At 38.3% G+C, this 16,330-nt stretch overlaps 1 protein-coding gene across 8 annotated transcripts in view; it reads left to right on the top strand.

Annotated features, from left to right (window-relative positions):
• The window catches only part of LOC144309649 (outer dynein arm-docking complex subunit 2-like), a 101,494-nt gene that overhangs the window by 52,241 nt on the left and 32,923 nt on the right, over positions 1-16,330 (top strand). For all 8 annotated transcript variants that reach the window (XM_077890748.1, XM_077890744.1, XM_077890741.1 and 5 more), the window contains 2 exons: positions 12,519-12,724; positions 14,105-14,203. In XM_077890748.1, the coding sequence (XP_077746874.1) occupies positions 12,519-12,724; positions 14,105-14,203 (305 nt within the window). The remainder of the gene's footprint in view (positions 1-12,518; positions 12,725-14,104; positions 14,204-16,330) is intronic.

Here is a 16,330-nt window from a genome sequence, read left to right as displayed (position 1 = left end):
ATGAGTTGGGAAGTTTTTTTTTTCCTCTCCAATTTCTGAAAGAGTTTGTGTAGAATTGATATTGTTTCTTTCTTACATGTTTGGTAGTGAAGCCATCTGGGCCTGGAGTGTCCTTTGTAGGTAAGTTGTTAAACAACAGATTTCAGTGTCTTTACTAGTTTGGGCCAGGCTGGTTATCTGTTTCTTCTTGAGGAAGTTATGGTAATCTTTATTTTTTTTTACTTATTTAAAAAATGATTCTGTTGGAGTAAAGTATACATATACTTTATATATGTATACATATATATATGTAAAGTATACATAACCTTTTGCCATTTTATTTTTTAATTTAAATAATCTCTATCCCAATCTCTATCCCCAGACTTTCAACCCCAAGATCAAGAGCTGCGTGCTCTACTGACTGAGCCAGCCAGGCACCCTGGTAGATTGTCTTTAAAGGAAATTGTCCATTTCATCTATGTCACATGTATTGGTGTAAATTTGTTTATGGTTATTCTTTTATTCATCTTTTAATGTCTGTAGACTATGTAGCTATTGTTACCTCTCTCACTTCTAATATTGGTCATTGGTGTTTTATTTTTTCTTGACTCATCTGGGTAGAGGTCTCTTGATTTTCTGTTTCCTCAGAGACTTAGCTTTTAGTTTCATTGATTTTTCTCTGTGTGTTTTTTTCTACTTCACTTTGGTATTTATTATTTCTTCTCTTCTTTTTACCTTGTGTAAAAAATCATGTGGTTTTTGGTGCTAAGTTCTTTCATATTCTTGCTGATTTTCTATCAGTTGTTGAGAGAGAAGTTTTGAAGTATTCAACTATAATTATGGATTTGTCTAATTTTTCTCTTAGTTCTGTTTTTGTATTTGAAGCTCTGTATATGCATTTAATATTGCTATATCTTCTTGATTGATCATTTTATCATCATGTAATGTCCCTCTCTGTCCTTCATGATTTTCCTTTTGCTGAAGTCTACTTAATTGGATACATTTATAGCCACTCCTGCTTTCTTTTAACCATTGTTTGCATGTTATATCTTTCTTTCCTATTATTTTCTTTTTTAATATAATTTTTTAAAGATTTTATTTATTTATTTTAGACAGAGAAAGTGAGTGAGAGAGTACAAGCGGGGGGAGGGGCAGAGGGAGAAGCAGACTCCCAGCTGAGCAGGGAGCCCAATGTGGGGCTCTATCCCAGGACCCTGTGAGCATGACCTGAGCTGAAGGCAGATGCTTAACCGACTGAGCCACCCAGCACCCATCTTTCCTATTACTTTCATGCTACATATATTGTTATATTTGAAGTGAGTTTCTTGTAAACAGCAGATAGTTGAGTCATTTTAAAAATAAATTTGTGTAACTCAATTGATGTATCTACTGATGTGTTTAGATAATATCCATTTAATTATTGATACGTTAGAGCTTACGCTTGCCACTTTACTTTTATTTTGTGTTCCTCCTAGTTTTCATTTTTGTTTTCTTTTTCCTGTGGTTTCTGCAGATTACTTGAACATTTTTTAGAATTCTATTTTGATTTATCCATAGTGTTTTTTTTTTATTGGTGTTCAATTTACTAACATACAGAATAACACCCAGTGCCCGTCACCCATTCACTCCCACCCCCCGCCCTCCTCCCCTTCTACCACCCCTAGTTCATTTCCCAGAGTTAGCAATCTTTACGTTCTGTCTCCCTTTCTGATATTTCCCACACATTTCTTCTCCCTTCCCTTATATTCCCTTTCACTATTATTTATATTCCCCAAATGAATGAGAACATATAATGTTTGTCCTTCTCCGACTGACTTACTTCACTCAGCATAATACCCTCCAGTTCCATCCACGTTGAAGCAAATGGTGGGTATTTGTCATTTCTAATAGCTGAGTAATATTCCATTGTATACATAAACCACATCTTCTTTATCCATTCATCTTTCGATGGACACCGAGGCTCCTTCCACAGTTTGGCTATCGTGGCCATTGCTGCTATAAACATCGGGGTGCAGGTGTCCCGGCGTTTCATTGCATTTGTATCTTTGGGGTAAATCCCCAACAGTGCAATTGCTGGGTCGTAGGGCAGGTATATTTTTAACTGTTTGAGGAACCTCCACACAGGTTTCCAGAGTGGCTGCACCAGTTCACATTCCCACCAACAGTGTAAGAGGGTTCCCTTTTCTCCACATCCTCTCCAACATTTGTTGTTTCCTGCCTTGTTAATTTTCCCCATTCTCACTGGTGTGAGGTGGTATCTCATTGTAGTTTTGATTTGTATTTCCCTGATGGCAAGTGATGCAGAGCATTTTCTCATATGCATGTTGGCCATGTCTATGTCTTCCTCTGTGAGATTTCTGTTCATGTCTTTTGCCCATTTCATGATTGGATTGTTTGTTTCTTTGGTGTTGAGTTTGAGAAGTTCTTTATAGATCTTGGAAACTAGCCCTTTATCTGATATGTCATTTGCAAATATCTTCTCCCATTCTGTAGGTTGTCTTTGAGTTTTGTTGACTGTATCCTTTGCTGTGCAAAAGCTTCTTATCTTGATGAAGTCCCAATAGTTCATTTTTGCTTTTGTTTCTCTTGCCTTCGTGGATGTATCTTGCAAGAAGTTACTATGGCCGAGTTCAAAAAGGGTGTTGCCTGTGTTCTTCTCTAGGATTCTGATGGAATCTTGTCTCACATTTAGATCTTTCATCCATTTTGAGTTTATCTTTGTGTCTGGTGCAAGAGAGTGGTCTAGTTTCATTCTTCTGCATGTGGATGTCCAATTTTCCCAGCACCATTTATTGAAGAGACTGTCTTTCTTCCAATGGATAGTCTTTCCTCCTTTATCGAATATTAGTTGCCCATAAAGTTCAGGGTCCACTTCTGGATTCTCTATTCTGTTCCACTGATCTATGTGTCTGTTTTTGTGCCAGTACCACACTGTCTTGATGACCACGGCTTTGTAGTACAACCTGAAATCTGGCATTGTGATGCCCCCAGATATGGTTTTCTTTTTTAAAATTCCCCTGGCTATTCGGGGTCTTTTCTGATTCCACACAAATCTTAAAATAATTTGTTCTAACTCTCTGAAGAAAGTCCATGGTATTTTGATAGGGATTGCATTAAACGTGTATATTGCCCTGGGTAACATTGACATTTTCACAATATTAATTCTGCCAATCCATGAGCATGGAATATTTTTCCATCTCTTTGTGTCTTCCTCAATTTCTTTCAGAAGTGTTCTATAGTTTTGAGGGTATAGATCCTTTACATCTTTGGTGAGGTTTATTCCTAGGTATCTTATGCTTTTGGTTGCAATTGTAAATGGGATTGACTCCTTCATTTCTCTTTCTTCAGTCTCATTGTTAGTGTATAGAAATGCCACTGACTTCTGGGCATTGATTTTGTATCCTGCCACGCTACCAAATTGCTGTAGGAGTTCTAGCAATCTTGGGGTGGAGACTTTTGGGTTTTCTATGTAGAGTATCATGTCATCGGCGAAGAGGGAGAGTTTGACTTCTTCCTTGCCAATTTGAATGCCTTTAATGTCTTTTTGTTTTCTGATTGCTGAGGCTAGGACTTCCAGTACTATGTTGAACAGCAGTGGTGAGAGTGGACATCCCTGTCTTGTTCCTGATCTTAGGGGAAAGGCTCCCAGTGCTTCCCCATTGAGAATGATATTTGCTGTGGGCTTTTCATAGATGGCTTTTAAGATGTCGAGGAATGTTCCCTCTATCCCTACACTCTGAAGAGTTTTGATCAGGAATGGATGCTGTATTTTGTCAAATGCTTTCTCTGCATCCAATGAGAGGATCATATGGTTCTTGTTTTTTCTCTTGCTGATATGATGAATCACATTGATTTTTTTACGGGTGTTGAACCAGCCTTGTGTCCCAGGGATAAATCCTACTTGGTCATGGTGAATCATTTTCTTAATGTACTTTTGGATCCTATTGGCCAGTATCTTGTTGAGAATTTTTGCATCCATGTTCATCAGGGATATTGGTCTGTAATTCTCCTTTTTGGCGGGGTCTTTGTCTGGCTTTGGAATTAAGGTGATGCTGGCTTCATAGAACGAATTTGGAAGTACTCCATCTCTTTCTATCTTTCCAAACAGCTTTAGGAGAATAGGTATGGTTTCTTCTTTAAACGTTTGATAAAATTCCCCTGGGAAGCCATCTGGCCCTGGACTCTTGTGTCTTGGGAGGTTTTTGATGACTGCTTCAATTTCCTCCCTGGTTATTGGCCTGTTCAGGTTTTCTATTTCTTCCTGTTCCAGTTTTGGTAGTTTGTGGCTTTCCAGGAATGCGTCCATTTCTTCTAGATTGCCTAATTTATTGGCGTATAGCTGTTCATAATATGTTTTTAAAATCGTTTGTATTTCCTTGGTGTTGGTAGTGATCTCTCCTTTCTCATTCATGATTTTATTAATTGGAGTCTTCTCTCTCTTCTTTTTAATAAGGCTGGCTAATGGTTTATCTATCTTATTAATTCTTTCAAAGAACCAACTCCTGGTTCTGTTGATCTGTTCCACAGTTCTTCTGGTCTCGATTTCGTTGAGTTGTGCTCGAATCTTTATTAGCTCCCTTCTTCTCTTGGGTGTAGGATGTATTTGCTGTTTTTTCTCTAGCTCCTTTATGTGTAAGGTTAGCTTTTGTATTTGAGTTCTTTCCAGTTTTTGAATGGATGCTTGTATTGCGATGTATTTCCCCCTTAGGACTGCTTTTGCTGCATCCCAAAGATTTTGAACGGTTGTATCTTCATTCTCATTAGTTTCCATGAATCTTTTTAATTCTTCCTTAATTTCCTGGTTGACCCTTTTATCTTTTAGCAGGATGGTCCTTAACCTCCATGTGTTTGAGGTCCTTCCAAACTTCTTGTTGTGATTTAGTTCTAATTTCATGGCATTATGGTCCGAGAATATGCAGGGGACAATCCCAATCTTTTGGTATCGGTTCAGACCCGATTTGTGACCCAATATGTGGTCTATTCTGGAGAAAGTTCCATGTGCGCTTGAGAAGAATGTGTATTCAGTTGAGTTTGGATGTAAAGTTCTGTAGATATCTGTGAAATCCATCTGGTCCAGTGTATCATTTAAAGCTCTCGTTTCTTTGGAGATGTTGTGCTTAGAAGACCTATCGAGTATAGAAAGAGCTAGATTGAAGTCACCAAGTATAAGTGTATTATTATCTAAGTATTTCTTCACTTTGGTTAATAATTGATGTATATATTTGGCAGCTCCCACATTCGGAGCATATATATTGAGGATTGTTAAGTCCTCTTGTTGAATAGATCCTTTAAGTATGATATAGTGTCCCTCTTCATCTCTCACTACAGTCTTTGGGGTAAATTTTAGTTTATCTGATATAAGGATGGCTACCCCTGCTTTCTTTTGAGGACCATTCGAATGGTAAATGGTTCTCCAACCTTTTATTTTCAGGCTGTAGGTGTCCTTCTGTCTAAAATGAGTCTCTTGTAGACAGCAAATAGATGGGTCCTGCTTTTTTATCCAGTCTGAAACCCTGCGCCTTTTGATGGGGTCATTAAGCCCGTTCACATTCAGAGTTACTATTGAGAGATATGAGTTTAGTGTCATCATGATATCTATTCAGTCTTTGTTTTTGTGGACTGTTCCACTGAACTTCTTCTTAAAGGGGAATTTTAAGAGTCCCCCTTAAAATTTCTTGCAGAGCTGGTTTGGAGGTCACATATTCTTTTAGTTGCTGCCTGTCTTGGAAGCTCTTTATCTCTCCTTCCATTTTGAATGAGAGCCTTGCCGGATAAAGTATTCTTGGTTGCATGTTCTTCTCATTTAGGACCCTGAATATATCCTGCCAGCCCTTTCTGGCCTGCCAGGTCTCTGTGGAGAGGTCTGCTGTTACCCTAATACTCCTCCCCATAAAAGTCAGGGATTTCTTGTCTCTTGCTGCTTTAAGGATCTTCTCTTTATCTTTGGAATTTGCAAGCTTCACAATTAAATGTCGAGGTGTTGAACGGTTTTTATTGATTTTAGGGGGGGATCTCTCTATTTCCTGGATCTGAATGCCTGTTTCCCTTCCCAGATTAGGAAAGTTTTCAGCTAGAATTTGTTCAAATACATATTCTGGCCCTCTGTCCCTTTCGGCGCCCTCGGGAACCCCAATTAAACGTAGGTTTTTCTTCCTCAGGCTGTCGTTTATTTCCCTTAATCTATCTTCATGGTCTTTTAATTGTTTGTCTCTTTTTTCCTCAGTTTCCCTCTTTGCTATCAACTTGTCTTCTATGTCACTCACTCGTTCTTCCACCTCGTTAACCCTCATCGTTAGGACTTCTAGTTTGGATTGCATCTCATTCAATTGATTTTTAATTTCTGCCTGATTAGCTCTAAATTCTGCAGTCATGAAGTCTCTTGAGTCCTTTATACTTTTTTCTAGACCCACCAGTAGGTGTATAATAGTGCTTCTGAATTGGCTTTCTGACATTGAATTGTCATCCAGATTTTGTAACTCTGTGGGAGAGAGGACTGTTTCTGATTCTTTCTTTTGAGGTGAGGTTTTCCTTCTAGTCAGTTTGCTCAGTGCAGAGTGGCCAAAAGCAAGTTGTATTGGGTAAAAGAGAAAAAGAGAGGAGAGAAAGAAGGAAAGAAAAGAGAAAGAAAAAAAAGGTAAGAAAAAAAACGAAAAAAAAAAGGAAGAAAAAGAGAAAGAAAAAGAAAGGAGAAAAAAAGGGGGTGGGGGAAGGAAACAAATCAAAAAGCAAAACAAAACAAAAACAAAACAAAAAACAAAAAAAGAACCACAGGGGAGTATCTTCTGATTCTGTGTACTTTAAGTCCCTTGGCTTCTCCTGGAAGTTGTCCGTCTAGCTGGTGTTCTGGGGGAGGGGCCTGTTGTGCTGATTTTCAGGTGTTAGCAGTTGGGGGAGCTGCTGTGCCCCTGCCTGGTGCAGGGCTCAGTGGGGGTTGTTTACCCCGTGAGGCCGCAGGAGGAACAGCCCCAGTGGCGGGGCAGCTCTGGAAACTTGGATTCAGCTCTGGCAGGAACTCCGTCTGCAGGGCCTGGAGGCTCCGGGGCGGGGCCGCTGATCTGCTCATTCGGGGCAGGAGCGTCCTCGCTGTCCTGGGCCCTCCCGGCCTCTGCCTGTCCCGGGGGAGGCCGGATCCTGGGCTGTGTCCCGGCGCCCTGTGCTCCGGTGCCTGCGCTGTTGGATTCGAGCTCCCGGGCTGCGCAGCCCCCTCCCCGGAGCTGCCGCCCGAGCCCCTCCGAGCTGCTCCTGGAACCGCGCAGCCCCCTCCGCACGGAGCCTCTTCCTCTGCCCGAGCCCCTCCGAGCTGCTCCCGCCCCGCAGCCCCCTCCGCGGAGCCGCCGCCTGAGCCCCTCCTGGCTGCTCCGGTCCCGCCGGGTCCCGCCGTGCGCGCTGCAGCCCTTAGGGAGCTCGGCGCACTCTCCTGGGTGCGCAGTTGCTCTGTTCCTGTCCCGGGGAACCCGAGGGCATCCCCGCCCTCCTGGGTCCTGCTCCACCCCCTGGATCCCCTTTCCCCCGGGAAGGTCGGTGCAGCTCCTGCTCCTCCGGGACGGGGCTCTCCTGTCCTGGGGACACCTGCCCCGGCCTCAGCCCGGCTCCTCGCGGGGCCCCTCCCCCTTGGAGGCCTTTGTTTCTTTATTTCTTTTTCCCCGTCTTCCTACCTTGATAGAAGCGCGAACTCTTCTCACTGTTGCATTCCAGCTGGTCTCTCTTTAAATCTCAGGCCGAATTCATAGATTTTCAGGATGATTGGAAGGTTTTCTAGGTAGTTTGGTGGAGACAGGTGATTTGGAGACCCTACTCTTCCGCCATCTTGCTCCTCTATCCATAGTGTTTTGAATGTACCTCTTTGTAAAGATTTTGCATGTTTGTGGTTACTATGAGTATTGTACCATATATACCTATGTAATCAATTATAATCTACTATTTGACATTATACCAGTTTGAGCAAAGTACAGAAACCATGTCGCCTTCAAACAATAATTGTGTATGACTTAATCCCTTGCAACTCCCTGAGATGTCACACAAAAAAACTGTCAGCATAGTCTTTCTTTACAAATATACTATGAGAATTTATGTCATTTCTCTTTCAACATAAACTTCTTGCAAAAGCTATAATACTATTACACTGATGGGACTGAAAAAATAAATACAATTTTAGTAACCAAAAAAAAAAAAAAAGTATCTTCTTTTAAGTCCCTTTACCTCTCTCATTTGTAATTGTCTTTATTTCCTCCATATTCATTGCTAACTGTATAAGACAGCATTATGTTTTGCTTCAAACATCAAACTTCATTTAAAAAACTCAAAAGCAGAATGAATGTCTTTTGTATTTACCTACACTTTTATTCTTTTCCATTGTTTTTCTTTTTTTGCTGTTGCAAGTTTCTTCTTTTATCATAGTCTTTCTGTTTAAGAACTTACTCTTTTAGGTTAAGTTTGTTGATGACAGCTTCTCTTCATTTTCCCTCATCTGAGAATTTCTTGACCTCCCCTTCATTTCTGAAGGAATATTTTCACTGGATATAGTATCCCAGGCTGACAATTCTTTACTTCCAGTGTTTAAAAAATGTTTCTTCTGGCTTCCATGATTATCTGTTATTATTTTAATTGTTTTCCTCTTAAAAGCAAAATATTGTTTATGTCTCATGGCTGTTAAGAATTTTCCTTGTCTTTAGTTTGTCGAGTTTGATTTTTGTGTGTGTGTCTTGGCATGGATAACTTTGTTTGTTTGTTTAGGGTTTCCTCAGCTTCTTGAATCTTAGATTTATGTCTTTTTCCAAGTTTGAGAAAATTTCAAATCTTGTTAGAATACATTTTTAGTCTGACTCCCTTCCTCTTCTCTTTCTGTTACTCTGATGACATGAATTTTGGAAGTTTTGTTGTGGCCTCACAGATCTTGAGGTTCTATCATTTTTTTTTGCAATGAATTTTCCCTTCTTTATTCATACTGAGTAATTTCATGGAAGGTCATGGATTCTTCCCCTCTGTCCTCTCCATCATATTGTTAGGCCTATCCAGTGAGGTTTTTTTTTTTTTTTTTTTTTTTGGTTCATAAATTTCAGTTTCAAAATTTCTTTTTGAAAAAAAAAAATAAAAAAAAATAAATAAAAATAAAATAAAAAAATTTCTTTTTGGTTCTTCTTCATGTCTTTTATTTACTTGTTGAGGCTTTTTAGTTTGTTTTAAGTCTTGAAAATTGCTCACTGAAGCATTTTTATGATGGCAGCTTTAAATTCATATCAAATTATTCCAACATCTATTTCATCTTGGTATAAACATTATTCCTACATTATCCTTTCTCATTCAAGTTGTGATCTTTCTGGTTCTTGGTAGGATGAATGATCTTTTATTGTCTTGGACATTTGGGGCATTATGTTGTGAAACTATGGATTTTATTTAGATCTTTTGTTTTAGCAGGCCTTCTCTGGTACTTTGCTGGTGGAGTCTGGAGGTCCTGCAAGATCTGAGTTCTTCACTTTCCATTGACAACTCTGGTGGAATAGTATGCTTCATTACCATTGGACAGGGGTGGAAGTTCAGTTCCTATGAAGCCTCTGCTGACGCTACCTTGGCTGATAGGGAGGGAGAGTGCCTTCTTACATGCTTCCCATGGGGCCTCCACTTAACCCATGGGAGATGAGCCCATTGCTGCTTTGAGGTGGTGATTTTATTGCATTTCTTGAGATGATTGCACGATTATCCTTCTTTTGTCTGTTGATGACTTTTTTGAGTAATTCTGGAGTAAATCCCAATTCATCATTATGTCTTACCCTATTTGACATTACTGGATGAAATTTGATAGTATTTTACTGAGGATATTTGCATCTATAATCATGAAAGGTATGGGTTAGTAGTTATTTTTTAACATCTTTATCTGGTGTTGGTAGCTGGGTAATGTGGCCTCAGAAAATGAATTGGGAAATATTCACTTACTTTTCTTCTTTCTAGAATTCTTCATACAAATTAGATATTATTCCTTTCTTAAATATTTGATACAATTCACCAGTGAAGCCATCTGTGCCTGTAGCTTTCTTTATTGGAATGTTTTTATATTGAGAATTTGATTTCTTTAATAGATATAGAGCTAGTCCAGTTTCTTCTTCTTGAGCCTTGGTAGTTTGTGTGTTTCAGTGAATTCTTACATTTTATCCAACTTATCTAATTTATTGGCATCAAGTATGGCATTCCATTATTATCCTTTAATGTCTGGAAGATCTTTTGTGATGACTGCTCTTTCAATTCTGATATGGATCATTTGAGTCTTCTCTCTTTTTATTCTTGATTAATCTGGAAAGAAGTGGTTGATTTTATTTAAAGAACAGTTATTTGTTTCATTGATTTTTTTGGCTGCTTTCCTTTTTATTTGATTTCTGCTCTTGATGATTTTATTTTCCTTCTGATTTTTTTGGGTTTAATTTGCTCTTATTTAATCTCTTAATTTGGAAGTTTAGCCATTCATTTGAGACCTTTATTTTTTCTACTATAAAGTTTTATCCTGTAAATTTCTATATGAACACTACATGAACTACATCCCATAGATTTTGATATGTTTTCAGGCACATTAATATATCTGAAGATTTTCTAGTTATCTTTCTTTTACTGGTTTCTGGTTTAATTCCATTGAATTAAGAGAAGGTTTTTTTTTTTTTTTTTCATATGATTTTAGTCCTTTTAGCTTTGTAGATGTTTGTTTTATGGACCAAAATGTGGTCAATTTTGGTGATTTCTTTTTTGTTCGAGAGGAGTATGTGTCCTGCTGCCATTGGGTAGTATGTTCTATAATTGTCAGTTTTGTCAATGTAATTGATAGTATTGCTCAGTTCTCTATATTATTAATTTTTGTGTGCTTATTTTATTGATTACTGAAAGAGGAGTTTTTGAAGTCTCATAATTGTGGGCTTATCTATTTTTCTTTGTAGTTACATTTTTTTCTAAATGTACTTTGAAGTTCTGTTGTTTGGTGAATATACAATAAGAGTTGTGTTGACTGTCATTATGTGTCTCCCTTTTTAGGTCTGATAATATTTTGTTTTTAAGTCCATTTTGTTTGATTTTAATGTAACCATTCCTGCATTTTTTGATTATTGGTCGTATGGAAAGTGGGTTTTTAAATACCTTTTTCATCCAATTCAATCCAGTTTCTTTTAACTGAAGTTTTAAATCATTTTTATTTAATGTAACTAGGGATTGATTTGAATTTAAATTTACTAATTTGCTACTTGTTTCTTTTTTGTCTCATTTGTTCTTTGTTATTTTTTCTCTCTTTTCCTGCCCTTTTTGTATTAATTGAGCCTTTAAAAATGATTGTTTTATTTACGCTTTTTGTCAGTTATGCTTCTTAAAAGTTTCATGGTGACTGCCCTAGGGCTCATAATGTATATCTCTAATTTATCCTACCCACCTTTAAATACTGTCTTACCATTTCACAAAGACTTTAAGAACTTACCACAGTAACCTTCAGTGCCTCTCCCTACCCTTGGCACTATTGTCATGCATTTTACTTTTGTATGCTATTAACCCCTCAACACAACGATACTATTTTTACATTAGAGAATCAATTACATTTTAGAATGATTAAAAATAATATGAGGAGTCTTTTATATTTTTACCATTTCTACAGATTTTCATTTCTTTGTATAGATGTGGTATAGTCCTCTTTCTGGTATGTTATTCCTTCTGAATGAAGAACTTCATCGCCATTTCTTTAGCACAGGCCTTCCGGAAGTGAACAAGAATTCTCTGGTTTTGATCATCTATGAAAGTCTTTATTTTGCCCTTATTTTTGAAAGCTTTTTTTTTTTTTTAATCTCTATTTAGAATTTTGGGTTGGCAGGTCTTTTTTAAAAAAAAATATTTTAAAGATGTCATTCTCTTTTCCTTTGGCTTGCATTGTTTCTGATAAGTCTTTTTTAATAATTATATTTCTTCCTCTGTCATGTGTCTTTTAAATATAATGACTTCCTCTGTCATGTGTCTTTTATCTCTGGCTAACTGCAAAATATGCTTTTAATCCTTTGTTTCAGAAATTTATACATGATGTGTCCCAGTCAATATAGCATCTGAGTTTAGATATTTTTTTAAAAGATTTTATTTATTCATGAAAGACACACAGAGAGAGGCAGAGACATAGGCAGAGGGAGAAGCAGGCCCCTTGCGGGGAGCCTGATGTGGAACTCAATCCTGGGACCCCAGGATCACACCCTGAGCCAAAGACAGACACTCAACCACTGAACCACCCAGGCAGCCCTTGAGTTTAGATCTGTCTGGCAGTAGTGAGGAGTGAGTAGGTCTAACCCTGCTGTTGTATCTGTGTGTGCTGCAGTGGGGAGGGGAGCTTAGGAACATCACATTTCTGGCAACGTCACTCCAGTAGAGACCTGAGTCCTGAAGTGGCCCTTCTCTAGTGTGTGTCACTAAGCAACACAAGTTAGAGGCATCAGAGACTTCATTTTCTGAAGTTATCACTTTTTAATTTTCAGATAGCACAAAACAATTCAGAAGTGATGTCATTGTAAAAATTACTGTTTTTTTTGTACATAAAGGATATTAGATTCACTGAAGAATGGAAAAAAGAAAATGAAGAGCCTAAGGAGGTACCTAAGAAGGAAGAAGCAGACGCCCTTCCTAAAGCTTTTCTTGCTTCAAGCAAGAATATACTAGAGAAGAACCAAATTAACTTCGGGAAGTTTCAAATGACCAAGAGATTAGAGCCAACTTTAAACTGGAAGGCCACTGTTGATTTCAAAAAGTATGTAGAAATTTGCATGAGGGCTTCTCTGATACATCCTCAGTAACCACATTTGCCTAGTTGTTAGTTTATGTCATGGGAGAAAGTCCAGAGTAGATGTTGACATGTCCCTCCATAATACAAGTCAGTCCCTCCCTGCTCTTCATATTCCAAGTAGAAGTATTTGGCGTGAATACGGCTTATGTGTGGGCACCAGAAGGGAAGGCAAGAGCACCATTGACTCAATTGGTAGGTCAGGGCTAATATCACGTGAAAAAGATGATAAAAGACATGGAGGAATCTCACGGGCAATGTAAACGCAGTGGTAGGGACCTGAAGAAGTTAAGTGCTAGGTGAATTTAGAATGATTAAAATTATGTGAAGTGAATCAGGGAAATCTTGATAGAGACAGCATCTTATCTATTAACAGAACTTTAAGTAAATACCACAGAAAGGCTAGAGCCTCCAAAATATTAACAGGCTTAAGTGAAGCGGACACTAATTTAAAGAATGTCTGACATACAAAACGAGTTCCACTTAGGGACGTCTTTAAATAGGTACCTAAGCACAGATTAAGGCCCTGTGTTTCATAAAAGCCGGCAGTCGGAGATGCCAAGGACACTTTTTAAATTAGCATATAGCTTACAAATTTCAGCCTATTTTTAATGTTCCATGCGGTCCCCGATTGGGTAAAGCAAGAAGTGGCTCCCAGCTGGTCACAGGGGACCCTCACTTGCAGGGATTCTGAGAACCACGGAGTGAGTACATGTTGCCAGCAAACCCAGAGAGCAGATGGAAGGAGTCCTGGGGAAAAAGGAGATGCTCTTGTTCCTCTAATTCTCATCAATTTTGAGGTGTTTGATCTCTGTGACTCCTATCTGAAGGAGTATGAAAATGACAAATACACAGGCTGCTCTGTTATGCTGGAAGGTGAATCTTAAAATACCACTCTTCCCACGTCCTGGCATTTTTCAGTTATGAGTTTACCTAGCCACTATGTAATGAAAACCCACTATGTGCCAAGGACCACGCTAAACCTGGGAATCCCTGGAAAACCAGATCCAGGCCCTGTGGCAGAGTCGGGTGGGGAAGGGAAGTAACCAGGCAACTTTCACCCAGGGCAGGATGTGCCCAGAGTAGAAGGCTCCGAGTGAAGGGGCCTGCAGAGTGACAGTTCCTAGTACTTGGTCCTTATAAAAGAAATACTGGCCAAAATGTGCCTGAAAGACTGAAGGGACATTCCAGGTGTCAGATGAGGCTGGAACTCATACAGTTATTTTCTGTATTAGGAAAACATGTCACACGGGTGCATGAAAATGATGAAATCTTTAGGTACATTTCTATTTTTAATTTCCTATCAATCCACAATAAGTTAATTTTAAAATGTTAATATATTTTTAGGCACAAAAGCTTACTAAGAGACACTCAAGAGAAAAAACATAGAGGAAGACTTGAAAGGTCAGGACCACCTGTTTCACCTGGAAGAGCACAGTTAGTTCGGTACGTATCTATTAAAAGGAACCATCCTTTAAAGCCACCCTTTACCCAGTGGGCTAGATAGCATGCAAATTTCTGGTGTTCTTATCATTACATCGGGGTCCTCTACTGGACCCTTGGACCAACTAGTATTGACTAGTTATAAAAATGATAATACTGAATTTCTTTGAATATATTTGCAAGATATCCTTTTAGTGAAGAGTTCCTTGAAACACAGGCATCTATTGGTACTAGTTAACTCTCTGTAAACAAATGAATTTAATGCTAATTGCCATGAGTTGAGTGATAGGAGAACTGGGCTCTTTGCTGATCTCTTACTTTTGAACAATCCTATCATAGCAAGGGTAAGTCATCTTCCTGAGCCTCATTTTACTCATCACTGGTGGCACTGCCAATCCTAAAGTGATAGATGTTATTTCTCATTAAAACAGCCATCAGGGCAGCGCGGGTGGCTCAGCGGTTTAGCGCCGCCTTCGGCCCAGGGTGTGATCCTGGAGTCCCGGGATCTAGTCCCACATCGGGCTCCCTGCATGGAGCCTGCTTCTTCCACTGCCTATGTCTCTGCCTCTCTCTCTCTTTCTGTGTCTCATGAATAAATAAATAAAATATTTTAAAAAACAGCCATCAATAGAAGGCTAGTAAACTTCTGACTCCATTTTCATTTTGACAACAAAAGCGGCATATGTGGAGGAGGGTCAGCTACTTTTGTTAGTAAGTTTGGGGTAGTAGTGGGAAGAAATGCAGACATTTCACATTATAAAGTTTGTGCACACAGAAAAAGAAGAAACTTTAAGACACCCTACTACATTAATCCTATATTCTTGGGTTCAACATAATAAATTATTTGATTTATTTGACTATTTTTAAAACTTTTTATTTTGAATTAATTACAGATTCACAGAATGCTGCAAATATAGTACAGAGGAATCTCATACCCTTCACCTAGCTTCTCCCAGTGGTTGCATCTTGCATAACTATCCTACAGCACTGAAACCAGGAGACTGATATTGATATAATGTGCATGTATCATTTTCTATCACTTTATTCCATGTAGATGTGTGTGATGACCATGTCAGTCAGTGTGTGGAAGGGTTCCATCACCACTGGGAAGCCACTCTTGCCACCTCTTTATAGTTATGCCCACACCTCTTCCCTATAATCCTAACTCCTGGCAACCATTAACCTGTTATCCACTTCTATAATTTTATCATTTTGGGAATATCATGTAAATGGAATTATACACTTTTGATATTGACTTTGTTTTCATCACTATAATACCCCTAAGATCCATCTAAGTTGTTGCATATGTTCATAGTGCAATCGTTTTTTTTTTATTTATTTATTTATTTATTTATTTATTTATTAATTATTTTTGCTGAGTAGCATTCCATGGTGTGGTTGTACCATCATTTATTTAATTATTCACCTATTGGGAGCATTTTCATTGTTTGCAGCTTTTGGATATTAAAAATAAAGATGCTATGAACAATCATATAAAGGCTTTTATATGGATGAAGTTTTCATTTCTCTAAGATAAATGCCCAATTGCTGACACATAATAATTGTGTAGCTTTTTAAGAAACTATCTAACTTTTCCAGACTGGCTGTACCATTTAGTTCCCATCAAACACTTAGGGGAAACTGAGTTTATCCTCATCCTTGCCTTTGCATCCAAACTTTTTTTTGGTTTTGGTTTTGAGCTATTCTACAAGATGTATAGTATTATTTCATCATGGTCTTAGCATTTCCCTAATGGCTAGTGATGTTGAACATCTTTTCATGGGCTTATTGCCATCCATATATATTCTCTAGTGAAATGTCTCTTTGTCTTTTGTTTTTTATGTTCTAATCAGATCACTTTTTAAATGTTGAGTTTCGAGAGTTCTTTATTCTGGATATCCTTGATTGAATATGTAGTATGCAAATATTTCCTTCTCCCTGTAAGTTGTTTTCTCATCCTTTTTATAGAGTCTCTCTCATAGAATAACGTTTTACTATTGATGAGGTTCAATTTATCAATGTTTTCTTTTATGGGTTGTTTTGTTTTTATTTTTAATATGTTTATTTTAGAGATAAAGAGAGAGAGAGTGCATGGGGAAGAGAAGGGGAGAGGGAGAGAGTCTCAAGCAG

Source organism: Canis aureus, unplaced genomic scaffold (genome assembly GCF_053574225.1).
Source record: "Canis aureus isolate CA01 unplaced genomic scaffold, VMU_Caureus_v.1.0 ptg000132l_RagTag, whole genome shotgun sequence".
Taxonomy (NCBI): Eukaryota; Metazoa; Chordata; class Mammalia; order Carnivora; family Canidae; genus Canis; species Canis aureus.
The sequence above is the reverse complement of the archived record's forward strand: the minus strand, read 5'-3'. Positions and strand labels throughout refer to the sequence as shown.